Source organism: Muntiacus reevesi, chromosome 3 (genome assembly GCF_963930625.1).
Source record: "Muntiacus reevesi chromosome 3, mMunRee1.1, whole genome shotgun sequence".
In the NCBI taxonomy this organism is placed as follows: Eukaryota; Metazoa; Chordata; class Mammalia; order Artiodactyla; family Cervidae; genus Muntiacus; species Muntiacus reevesi.
Genome location: NC_089251.1, coordinates 889,150 through 901,960, shown reverse-complemented (window position 1 = coordinate 901,960; position 12,811 = coordinate 889,150). Strand labels below are relative to the sequence as shown.

The 12,811-nt window shown below is 61.3% G+C and overlaps 1 protein-coding gene across 1 annotated transcript; it reads left to right on the top strand.

Annotated features, from left to right (window-relative positions):
- Positions 1 to 790: 790 nt before the first annotated feature.
- Positions 791 to 11,826, top strand: LOC136163143 (collagen alpha-1(I) chain-like). Its single transcript, XM_065927583.1, has 14 exons — positions 791 to 921; positions 1,342 to 1,519; positions 1,584 to 1,714; positions 6,050 to 6,249; positions 6,782 to 6,904; positions 7,272 to 7,569; positions 7,903 to 7,977; positions 8,562 to 8,805; positions 9,436 to 9,563; positions 10,508 to 10,890; positions 10,970 to 11,142; positions 11,208 to 11,361; positions 11,408 to 11,569; positions 11,627 to 11,826. Exons 1-14 carry the CDS (start codon positions 791 to 793, stop codon positions 11,824 to 11,826), a joined length of 2,580 nt encoding a protein of 859 aa, XP_065783655.1.
- Positions 11,827 to 12,811: the final 985 nt, after the last annotated feature.

The window sequence follows — 12,811 nt, the reverse complement described above, 5'->3', positions numbered from 1 at the left end:
CCTGGGCCTCCGGGTTCTCTGTGCTGGCTTCCTGGTGGCCGAGGACACGCTTTCCCCTCCCGCCCACCCGCGTGACCACATACCTCTCTGGGTCTGTGGAGCAGCCCGTCCATGTGGGGATCCCCGGGGTGAAGCCTCCGGCCTTCACCTCTGCTCCCCCCAGGGAAGGAGGGCCTCCAGCCCACCCTGCAGAGACCACATGATTCCCCGCCTCACCCGCCACGCCGCTCAGCACAGCCCCGCAAAGAGGGGCAGGGACGTCGCCGCCCGGAGCCCAGCTCCCACGTCGTGGGATGAAGGCTCTCACACGCAGCTGCCTTCCAACAGCTCCTCCATGCCGGCGAGCAGCGCCCAAGGTGCAGCTGCGGGCGGTGTCCTCGGGCCCGTGTGCCCCGTGGATCCGCTGACCCTGGCGGCATCTTCAGCCCCTTGGCTGGATCTTCGCTGCCCCCACTCTCGTGGGCTGCTGTCCCTTCCCAGTGGCCCCTTCTGGCCCCCGAGCGCTGCCGCCCTTTGGGGAGGCGCTCCCCAAGACAGAGGCAGGAGAGTGCCCGTGGCCCCCTGCGCAGCTGGTGCCCACTCTGTGAGGCTGACGGCTCCACTGCGCTCCTGGGGATGAGCGCCTCCCCCTGAGTGTCCGTCCGAGACCTGCGACCCGTACATCCTAGCGCCAGACCCCCACGCAGGGCCCACCTGGAGGCCAGGGGCAGCCCTGCTAGCACCCACGCCTCCCACACCGCCCGACCCTGGAAGGGGTCGTGGAGAGCCCACGAGAGGCTAGAGACGCGGGATGAGCACTTCCCCAAAGAAAACACGGCCCCAGGCTGTGTTCTGCTCCCCCACCCATAGCAGGAAGGTAAGGGATCCTCCGTCACTGCAGGTCAAGCGAGGGGACGAGGGCTGGGCCCCTGACCATCCCGGGTGAGGGGCTGTGCCCGGAGCATCCCGGGGACAGACGAGGAGTTGGGCCGTGTGTGTCGCGGCCATGGGGCAAGGACCCCGCTGGGCTTCTCTCCAGGAGGGCACCTGGGCTCCGGTCATCTCGAAAGAGACCCCTCCTAGAAAGGCCACTTGGAGTGGGCAAGTGACCCCAGGAGAAGGGCAGTGATGGTCGGCCAGCCAGCAGGCTCCCCACTGCGAGAGATCCTCAGAGATTAGGTCTCCCAGACCCAGACAAGGACTGCAAGGAGCCTGTCACGGCTGGCAGGCCCCAGCAGCAGTTACAAGGGACCGTCCCGGGCATTCCTCTGCCTCCGGCCCCGCAGGACTCAGCTGGAGCCAGGTGGGTGGGTGGGGGAGACGCCCTGGGGCTCACTCAGCTGGCACCCCCTCCTCTCTCAGGAAGGGGCTCACCCGTGAAGACAAGGGCTTGACGTCAGAGAAGGGTCTGACCGTTTGTTACCATGTATCCCTCATCAGCGATGAGAAGCAGGGCAGAGGAGGAGCGCCCAAGCCCAACCAGAAGAAGGAACAGATGCCATCTGCTCCCACCTCCCGGTCCAGCTCCTCCCACAAGCCTGTGACAGGCTCCTGCGTCTGATGGCAGATGAATGCAGAAACTAGGTGTGGCCCGTCCGTGGCAGGAATGTCACTCAGCCTTCAAGAAGAATGGAATTCCGACCCTGGCGACAGCGCGGGTGAACCTTGACGACACTGTGTTCAGTGAAATGAGCCGGTCACAGAAGGGCCAGTCCCGCGGGCCCACCCACGCGAGGTCCGAGAGGAGCCAAACCCACAGAGACAGGAAGTCGGTGCGGTGGCGGGGGTGGGGCGGGGCGCGGGTTTGGGAAGATGAAGGAACCGTGGGGATGGACGTGGCGACGGCTGCACAGCGACGTGATGCCCGAGCTCTGCACGTGGGGGTGCTGAGGCCGGGATCTTGGACGTTGTGTTTGTCAGGAGGCTCTCACGGCGCTTTCATGGACCTTCATGGAACTCTCGTGTTCATAGTCAAGCTGGCAATTCAGCCACGACTTGACAAAGTCAGAACGTGTGTAAACGCTTGTGCTGCGCTTGCTCACTCACTTCAGTCGTGTCCGACTCTGAGCGACCCCACGGACTGCAGCCCGCCAGGCTCCTCTGTCCATGGGATTCTCCAGGCAAGAACACTGGAGAGGGTTGCCATGCCCTCCTCCAGGGGGTCTTCCTGACCCGGGGATCACACCCACGTTTTTACATCTCCTACGTTGGCAGGCAGGTTCTTTACCACTAACGCCACTTGGGAAGCACGCAAATGCAAAGAAGGCGCTCATGTCACTAAACAAGTGAGTATAATTCCAGCATGAATGTTGGTTAATATTTTCACTGTTTAAGGAGTAAGACAAAAGAGAAACAACAGAGACGTATATGAGAACTTCATCTGCTCGTCAGTGACAGATTTCTTTGCTGAGTCAGGTAGTAGTTCCTGAAAGCTGAAAGAGTATGTCTTCAGCTTTTTGCACTCATCACAACACAACAATTATAAATACAACATGGGTTCAAATTCAGTTCAGTTCAGTCGCTCACCCATGTCCAACTCTTTGCGACCCCATGAACTGTAGCATGCCAGGTCTCCTTGTCCATCACCAACTCCTGGAGCTTGCTCAAACTCATGTCTGTTGAGTTGGTGATGCCATCCAACCATCTCATCCTCTGTTGTTCCCGTCTCTTCCTGCCCCCAATCTTTCCCAGCATCAGGGTCTTTTCTAATGAGTCAGCTCTTCACATCAGGTGGCCAAAGTATTGGAGTTTCAGCTTCAACATCAGTTCTTCCAATGAATATTCAGGACTGATTTCCTTTAGGATGGACAGGTTGGACTCCTTGCAGTCCAAGGGACTCTCAAGAGTCTTCTCCAACACCACAGTTCAAAAGCATCAATTCTTCGGTGCTCAGCTTTCTTTACAGTCCAACTCTCACATCCATACACGACCACTGGAAAAACCACAGCTTGACTAGACGGACCTTTGTTGGCAAAGTAATGTCTCAAGAGCATAGGTGATAATAAAATGTAGTAAATAATTAGAAAGTGATGAGTTTTGATTATATATTACCTTTGTTTTTATGTAATTTATTTCAGTATCAGTAAATATAATTTTTTAAAAAATTTTTGGCAATGCAGCTCTCAGCCCACAGGTTGGGGTGGAGTTTGCTCTGAGTGACTCTGGGTGTGACTGAGCACTTGCAGAAGAAGCAGGAAAGGTGGTTTCTGGTGTCAGAGAACACGGTGAGCGGCAAGCAGCCAGGCCAGAGGGCAGCCCCCACACGCCCTGTTCCCCTCCCCCGGCTCCCGCCCCGAGTCAAAGCAAGAGTACCTGGTGCAGAGCCCACCGTTCAGCAAGCCTACCAGAGGGAACAGAGCTGGCGGATCACTGCCGGCTATTTGAGCAAGTGGGTTTTCAGACTATCAATAAATGATGAGTGGTTGCCACGGCGACGGCCCTGTCATATTTCATCTCCTAAAGACTCAGGAAAGCTCCACCAGTGCTGCAAAGAGCTGGACTGGAAGGGGAGGGGCTTCAGCCTCCCAGGTTGCTCCTGGCCAGACCCCGGGGCCCTGAACGCGGGGGCAGAGTGGGAGATGCTGCGGGATGAGGCGGCGCCTGGAAGGACCAGAAAGGAAGGGTCTAAGGCAAGGAGAGTAGTGAGCCGCCCAGCTCAGGGGCTGAAAGGAGCCAAGCTCAGCTCCAGGGGGACTTTTGGTCTTTGCTGTGTCGTCCAGGTCATGTGGCCTCAGTTTCCTCATCTGCAAAATGGAGAGGAAACATGGAATGTGGTATAAGACGTGGAGGGCTGGGTGCAAATAAGTATTCAGCAAAAGGCGTCTAACACCATTATCACAGGCAGGTAGATGTAGACTGTGTTTACGCACGAAGTTACCATGTCGGGGAGACTTCGTTCCTCTGTGTGAATCCACAATTCCGCTTTGCGTCTCTTATTCCTGAAAAACAGCCTTCCGTGTTCCTTGTTGGGTGGATGGTTGGCGATATGTTCTTTTAGCTTGGTTTGTCTGAAAATCTTTTATTTCACCTACATTGTTGCGGAAAATGTTTTTGTAGGGTATAGAACTCTAGACTGATGATTCTTTTCTTCAGCACTTTAAAGATCTAGCCCCCCATTTCTTGCTGATTTCCAATGAGAAACCCACTGCTTCCCTCATCACTTTTCCTCTGAGTGTGATGTGTCTTTTTTCTTTGGCTGCTTCATCACAGCTGTTGAGTGATTTTGTTAAAACACGCCTTCCTGTTGTTTTCTTCATGTGATTTGTGCTCGGGGTTCATGGAGCATCCTGATGCTGCAGGCTCACAGCTTTTGTTAAGCTTGGACACATGTGAGCCATCGTTTCCTCCAGTGTCGCTCTGCCCTCCCTTTCCCTCCTTCGGGCTCCGTGGGCTCACACGTTGGGCTGGAGTTTGTCCCGTGGCCCTCTGCACACTCTTCTTACTTGGGAAGTGTTTTCCTCAGTGGGTCTCACTCTGGACATCTTGTGATGCTATGTCTTCAAGTTTACTTTTTTTTTTTTTTTTCTGCAGTGTTTAACCCCATCCAGTGTATTCTCATCTCAGACACTGCAGTTTGTCATTTTCGCCTCCAGAAGTTTGATTTGGGTCTCTTCTCAGCTCCCGTGTGTCTACTTAATATGTGCAATTTGTGTGTGTGCATTCTGAACACAGTTATAGCAACTGCTTTAACATCCTCATCTGCCAATTCTAACATCTGTGCTAGTTCTGAGCTGGTTTCAATTAACTGATTTTTCTTCTCCTTGAGGGTCATATTTTCCTGCTTTTTGTGCTCCAGGTAATTTTCTACTGAATGTCCAGCCTTGTGACATTCACTTTGTTAGGTGCTGAATCTTTTCTACTCAGGGAAGTAAGTCTTGATCTTTGCTTATTGTTTTGTTTTTCAGACACTCACTCTTGTCTGACTTTTTGCAGCCCCGTGGACTGCAGCACACCAGGCCTCCCTGTCCATCACCAACTCCCAGAGCTTGCTCAAACTCATGTCCATGGAGTCAGTGATGCCATCCAACCATCTCATCCTCTGCTGTCCCCTTCTGCTCCTGCCTTCAATCTTTCCCAGCATTGGCATCTTTCCAATGAGTCAACTCTTTGCGTCAGGTGGCCAAAGTATTGGAGCTTCAGCTTCAGCATCAGTCCTTCCAGCGACAGAGTTCCAAAGCTCCTTTAAGACTGACTGGTCGGATCTCCTTGCAGTCCAAGGGACTCCCAGTCTTCTCCAGCACCACAGTTCAAAAGCATCAGTTCTTCAGAGCTTCGTTTGGGGATACATTTACACTGAAACAGTTTTAACCTCTTGGGTCTTGTTTTTAAGCTTCACTATGCAGGCCCAGACAGTGGCTAACTTGGCTTTGGTTATTCCTCGTAACTGAGGCCAGACCCTGCTGGGCGCTCACCCCAGGGACCCACGAGTCATGAGGTGTCTCCTCTGGTTGGTGGGAAGGACACCGCCTCCCAGCTCTGTCAGCCTGCGGACTGTTTCCTCTCATCATTTTGGGTGGCTGGTCCTCTCCTAGACTTCAGGAACCCTCCTCACTTGTGACATGAATATGTGGGGGTCCAAATCTCCATCGGCTCTTCCTCTGAGGCTCTGCCCTGTGACTCTAAATGCCTTGGTCTCCCTGGGCTCTTGGGTTCCTGAACCCAGGGCTTCCCCAGATCCTCCTGTGGTCCCCTCCCTGTGCCGCAGCTGGAAGCCCCCTCTTGGCCATAAGCTGGGAGCACCTGTGGGGCTCGATCCCCGCCCCCCGCTTCCACCTCTCAGCAATCACTGTCCTTCTTGGCTTGGTGTGCAGTGTCCTGAAAACCGTGGTTTCATAGGCTATGTCTAGGTTTGGGGAGCAGCGGAGGGGAACACTAAGGCTTTAAGCAGACGTTCACTGGGACCTCAGGGGGGCCCTGAGCCCGAAGCAGGGGCCCTGAGCCGGCCCGTGTCTGGGTGGCGGCGCCAGCATCGTCACTGCCATTGTCATTCCTATGTTTAAGGGGAGACAAGAAACGGGGCCTCACCCCACCGGGCCTCGCCTCTCTGCCTCCGTTCCCCGCTGGTCTGTAGGAAACGCCTGCCTTTACCCCTGGTGAAAGGCTGTTTGCAGACGGAGGCCCAGCCAGGCTTCTCTGAGACTGGTCAGGGCGGGGCCAACGGCCCAGGGCACAGACGGTGCGGGCCCACTGGAAGGACAGAGCCCCACGGAGAGCGGGGCATCCCCCCCACACCCCTGGGGTCGCCAGCTCTGGGCCGGGTCAGGAGCCGGGGTGAGTCTGGAGGCCCAGAGCGAAGGGAGGGACTCCGCGAGGCTCTCGGGAATGTTATTTCGTCACCATCGTCCTCTTTACCCGGGTACACGGCCACTATCACAAAAGGCCCAGCCTGACCTCCCCTCCAACTCCCAGCCTGGTCCCCCCTCTGCCCGGCCCGCAGGGTTGGGTCCCAGAGGCGGCTGTCTCGGAACCAAGGGTCCCCCGGCTCTCCTTGGCTTCTCTGGGTCCCAGGAGAGACAAAGCCAGCCAAGCCACTGACCTCCAGCCAATGGGCCTCGCTCATAAACCTTTACCACCAGACCATGAAACGTTTAAACACCGTATTTCACTGCTAAAAAGGGAGGCAGAAGCCAGCACCTTCTGAGCCAGGATTTTACTGGGTGCAGACGGGCATTTTATAGGTCAAAGTGATAGAATAAGATAATACGACTGTCGAGCTGTGAGGACAGGAGCTCTGCCCAGGGGAGAGCCCGGGAGGTCAGCCCCTTGTGGGGGGACAGGCCCCCCCATTCTCTCGGGTCCCCAGCATGTCCTAGCTCAGAGCGGTCTGCAGACGGGACCCTTCAAGTCTCCAGTGTCCAGAGGAAGAGCCTGAGGCCCTACATCTCCCCAGACTTGCCTAGGCCCCAGGACCCTGTGGTGGAGACAGGTTTGAGGCTGTGTGAAGCCCAAACCTGCCCCCCTCTTCGTGAGCCCACACTACCTGCACCCAGAAGGGTGCATCGTCTTTGCACACGCGAGGAAGGCAGGGAGTGGGGTAGAGACACGGCGACCCCTGAAGGGACACAGCAGGTGTGTGGCCTGGGCATGGGGGAGCTGGGCTGGCCCCTCCCGGCTCTGCAGGAAGGAGAGGAAGCCCTGAGCCTCTGTGGCTTCCACACAAGCAGGAACCTGCAGTGGGATCTCCCAGCCTCCCCCACCAGGGGACCCCAAGGTCTTCCCCAGCCCCTGCCCTGGACGCCCCAACCTCAGGACTGCCTCAGCCTGCTCAGAGGCCACCTGCTGATTCCCCCCAGGGCATCGCCCGGCCGCACGCAGCAGGAGGGGCCAGTCTGAGGGGCCGGTCGTCCACCCCTCCCGCCCGTGGACAGCCAGCACGCCCTGCGCCTACTGTGCCCCGGGCCCAGGCTGGGCGCAGCGATGCTCGGGGGCATCTGCAGGCAGTGGGCCCTGCCACACCCTAACGCACAGACCGGTGAGGGGCCGCGTGACCAGTGGCCACTGTGGACAGTCTCAGCCTTCGGTGAAGAAGGAACCTTTATGCAGGGAGGGCCCGGGGGTGAGAATGACGACTGACGAGGCCGCCTGCTGGCCGTGTGGCCTTTGACAGTGAGTCCTCTGAGCCTGGAGGACGTGGGGGCTCGGAATCACGGGTCTTGGCCCAGAGCCGTGGGACCCAGACGTGGGGGCTCCCGGCCGCTTCGAGGGCCACATCAAGTCGGCTGACACAAGCCGCTGGGGATGAACCCAGCCTCAGCTCCCGGGGACCCCCATCCCTCCCCTGAGGCCCAGGAGACACCCACTCCCACTTCTGTACCAGCATTTTCCACTCCAAGCAGCTTCTCAGAGCCGCTTCCGAAGCAGGTGTTCCCTCCCGAGAGGGTTAGGGTGTTTGCCCTTTGCTGTGTGTCTTTTCCGAAACCCAAGAGCCCCCCAGGGTCCCAGCGAGCCCGACCCGGCCGTGGTAACGTTCAACGACGAAGAGTCCGACGGCCAGAGTCAGTTAGTAAAAGAAACCCCGGCCTTTGTTTTTGCTTCTGAGAAAAGACGGAGCTGATCCGAATCAGAGCACAGAGACTCTTCATCGAGCCCTTCACTTTCTTCCTTTCCTCCCACAACCCATGGATGTTCCAGAAACTCCAGGAATGCCCATCCCCGAGTGAGACCCGCCACCCTCCTCTCCTGGGTCCCTCGGCGACCCAACCTGGCTGTTTCCTTCTCTGTGTCCCCGCGAAGACTTTCAGCTCCATGAAGGTGGCGGGGCCCTGCCCCATCCCCTGCTGCAGATGAAAGGCCCCAGGGAACACTCAGCGATGTCAGATACACTTGGATGTCACACTGCTGGGGGCGCCCCTGGGGGAACCACACACCTCGGAGGAGAGGGCTTGGCCCGGGCGGGGGCTCTGTGCCCCGGAGCAGAGCACCGCCTTCCTTGATCCTCCGTTTCCAGCAGTGACCGCCACCTGGCCGCCCCCCAGGACGGTCCTGACAAAGGGACAAGGCGCTGGACCTGGGAGCTTGTAGACGGTGAGGCGCCGCGCCCCAGGAGGGCCACCCCTCCCGCCCCGTCGGCTCTCCCGGCCCAGCGCCTTCTCCCCCGGGGCGCGGTACCCCCGGGCGTTTGTACGGCTGGACTTCCAAGGCCCACATGTGCAGCTAGCAACCGTGCGGGAGCCAGGCAGCCCACGGACTCCAGCACGCTGCTCGGAGGAGGCAGGAGCCGGCAGATGGCGCGTGGGCAGGCTGGTGGCCCCGCCCGTGTGGGCCGTCAACGCGGACGTCTGTGTGATGCCTCCCCGAGTCCTGTCAGGAGACACGTGGGGAGAACCGGTCGGCCGGGAGACAGGCCTCCAGGATCTCAGCCAGGCTGTCTGTCCTCCAGGAAGCCTTCCTTAATCGCCCCTGCTCCCAACAGGCAAGCTCTGTGGTCGTCTGAGCAGCCGCCCTGCCTCATCCCGCCCGCTCCACTCCGCGGATGCAGTGGGTTTACCCATCGTCGCCCCATAACCCTTCGTCTCCATGAGAGCAGAAACTGTCTGGTTTTCCCCTTTGGATCTCTCCCTGCCTGCCTGCTCGCAGCTTTAAACATTGTGCGACCTGCTCAAGGAGAACATTTATAGAACGAGGGGATGGATGCATGGATAGAAAGATGGATGGTTGGCTGGATGAGTGGGTAGACACCTGGACAATGAACACACCCCACACACAAGTGGAGGCCTAACCTGAGATGCAGAAAAGCAGGAGATGTACAGAGGCCAGACGCCGAGGCTGGAGGCCCTGGGTCAGCGGGCCCAGGGGAGCAGGGCTGTTTGCTGGGCAGAGCCAGGAGCCAGGTGTGGTTAAGTCCCCGGAGCCCAGCAGCCCCGTCATCCTGAGGGTGTTGATCAGGGGATGCCCACGGGGGAGTCTGCAGTCTGCGCGGCTCCCAGCACCCACCCCGGCCTGGGGGTCTCCCCACAGCCCCAGGGCCACACTGCCCACCGAGAGTCTCCAGGAGACAAGAGCGCCTTCAGCCCCCAGGTCCCTGCTGAGGACAATTCCACCGAACCTTTGGGGCCCCCGCTTGCCCCTCTCTGCACCGAGGAAGAGTCAGGGACCCAAACACCGAGGGCCTGAAGCTTCGCCCAGCTCAGGCTGCCCGCAGGCGCTCTAGAGGGCTCTGCCCTCACCCACGGCCCACCCCGGGCTCCCCTTCACCACCGCTGATCAGCTGTCCTTCGCATGCCCCATCCGCCCGAGCCCACACAAGGCTGTTTGCCCAGTCTGTGCCTCTCAGCCCCAAGATGGGAGACTGAGGCTCCGAGAGGTGGGGTGACCTGCCTTGGCTAAGAAGGCAGAGGCTGGAGCTGACCCCAGGTGTGCCTCGGGCCACTGGGCAACGTCTCCGCCTCCAAGCACATGGCCGTCGGGAGGATTGCCCACCACTTGCAGATGAATCTGGACTGGCCTGGAACCCAGGAGGCAGGAAGGAGGCTCAAGGACACTCCAGAGCCAAGAGCACAGCCCCAGAATCCAGTGGGCTCCGGGGACGCGTGCTGTCCCTAACACTGGCACATCTGAGACAGGTATGGTCACCCCAGGACACTCCCACCCTGCCCCCAGGGAGGGAGCCCAGCCCTGAGAGGTCTCAGCGCCTGGCAGGGGAGGCTTGGCTCCCGAGGGGTCCCTCAAGTCCTCCGACTCTGCCTCCCCAAGAGGCAGGAGTGGAAATGACCCCCTCCTGAGGACGCAGAGCTGCATTCCGGGGCCGCCCTGAAGCTCCCCAATGCCTGCCCGTCTCTGGACTGCCCTGAGCCCTGTGAGGACCGTCAGCGTGCTAACAAGACCAGGGCCCTCCTGCGGGAAAGGGCGGGGAGCTGGAGTCAGCCCAGCGTGCCTTTGCTGGCGACCCAGTTACTCGCGTGGGGGTGGGGATTCCATGCCAAGTGGGGACGAATTAAAACACATTAGTCATCCGTTCAGAAGGCGTCCAGCCGGCGGGGAGGCCAGGCGCCGTCTTACTCCGGCTCGCCTGGAGCCACGTCAGCTGCAGGAGCCGCGGACTCTGGGGCGCAGCTGTGGCGGATGGCGAGCGCTCCCCCAGCCCAAACGGAGCCCTGGCCCCCACCGCCCGGGAGCCTGGTCCACACTCGGCCCTCGGCCAAGATGACACGCTTTGGGAGGACCCGCCCCGCTCCCTGGAGGTGCCTCCTGCTAAGGGGGCAACAGCCGGCGAGGCCTGCAGGGGCTCAGCCCTGGGCAGCGGGCAGCAGTCCGCGGTCAGACGGCCTGGGGGCCGCGTCCAGCCTCTTCCCAAAAACTCATGCACCTTCAGAGCAAGCCCGTTCCCATCGGCATCCACCGAGGGGGCCCTGCTGGTCCGCCCCCCTCAGGGTGGTGACGACGTCACCCTCAAGGCCGCCGGGAGGGACATGGGTGCTGGCACAGCAGGGGGGCTGGGACCTGAGCCCCGGGAAGCGGCCCTAAGGATGTGACTGTCGAGACCGGTCCCCAGGGCAGCAGAGGCCTGAGGGCCGGGAGGGCCTGACTGTGGGGGGTGAGGACCCTCCCCACACCCCTCTCTTGGGGAAGGTGGCAGCCCCTCAGCTGGATAACACCCCGGCGGGCACCAGCTGCACACGGGAGGGCCCTGAGCCTCCCCGGGCTGACCCCAGGCCCGCCCCGAGGGTGAGCCCGCACCCCGGGCCGGCTCCCAGCGTGACTCCGCCCAGCCTCCTCCACCCAATTCCCAGGGGGCCCGCCGCCCCCTCATCCCCAAGTTTGCACCTTCTCACACCCACAGCCAAGCGACCCCTGCCAGCCCCCAGCCCCTGCCCCTCTGCTCCCGCAGGGTCCGGTTTCCCTTCCTCCTGGAGAACTTGGTCTCAGCCCCGGAAAGACGCCCAGGTCTGCCCCTCACCTCTCCGCCCCGCCCACCCCCACTCCCTTGCAGACCGTGTCCCCCCGGACGGTCCCCCGGTCGCCCCCGCCCCTCCCCGCCAGGTGGCCGCCCTGGTCCACCACCCTCCTGCAGCAGAAGCCCCTCTACCCCCTCACCCAGGCCCTGCCACCTGTGTAGACGAGGGCACGCCTGCACTAGCCTGCTCATGGCCGTGTAGGCGCTCACAGCTGGGCCTCAGCTCCCTGCCTCCTCCTCCTCACCCCTCCCCAGGCCACCCACCACCTGGCGGCTCCCTGCGCCCCCCGGGGACCGTCGCAGGCCAGCCATCGTCCCAATTCCAGGCAGAAGGCATTGGCAGGAACCCCAGCCTCCCCTGCACAGGCCACAGGAATGCAGAGACTCTGGCCTCAGGAGAGCAGACGGGGGTCCGCAAGGGAGCGCCGCCCCCGAGTGAGCCCGCCCGGCGGTGAGCTGCCCAGCGGGGGCAGAAGCACCTCCCAGGGTGAAAGGTTGGGACCCCACTGAGGGATGACCCAGAGGTCCTCATCCAGGGGCAGGCATTAGGGCCCAGGGGCCCCTGGCCCCGTCCACGCACTCCGCTAACCGTTTCACTGAGCGCCGTGTGCGGGAACCCCAGCCAGGGCCCAGCTCGGGGCCCGACTCACGGAGTGCCCATGTCGGGGTGCTCCCTAGTGTGAGTGAGCTGGGGGTCACCCACAGAAGGGTGTGCGTGGGCCCCCCCGGGCCTGAGGAGGGGTGTTTCCCAGAGGGTCATGGGCAGGGCAGGGGGCACCAGGCTGGGCAGGCTGCAGGGTCTGGGAGGGGGCAGCAGGGGCCACTCTGGGCAGGCCTGGGCGCAGCAGCTGAGGGGCTCCGAACAGACGACCAACGTGGTCAGGCTGGCGCGATGGGGAGGGCCCTGCCCGGGAGGGGGCTGTCCCGGGATCCAGGGCGGGGAGGAGAGGGCCCTGCCGGGAGGGGGCTGTCCCGGGGTCCAGGGCGCGGTGGGGAGGGCCCTGCCTGGAGGGGGCTGTCCCGGGGTCCAGGGCGCGGTGGGGAGGGCCCTGCCTGGAGGGGGCTGTCCCGGGGTCCAGGGCGCGGTGGGGAGGGCCCTGCCTGGAGGGGGCTGTCCCGGGGTCCAGGGCGGGGTGGAGGGTGACCGCCTGGGGCAGTGGGAAGGGCAGGAGCAGACAGCAGTGCAGAGGCCACATGGGCAGGCCCGGTGATGGGGGGACACAGGGTGAGGGGCAGCGGGGTTCCCAGGCCGGGGCAGCGCTCCAGGAGCAGAGATTTCTAGAGGAGGATTTCTAGGGGATCAGGGACCGTTTGGGGGGCTCTGCAGTTCCGTGGGAGCTGGTGTCAGCCGCTGGCGGGTGCGGGGGTAGGCACAGCGGACGTGGCCAGCAGGGCCTCGGGGTGACCCAGGGAGCAGCAGGGCCTCAGCCACCTCCGCTT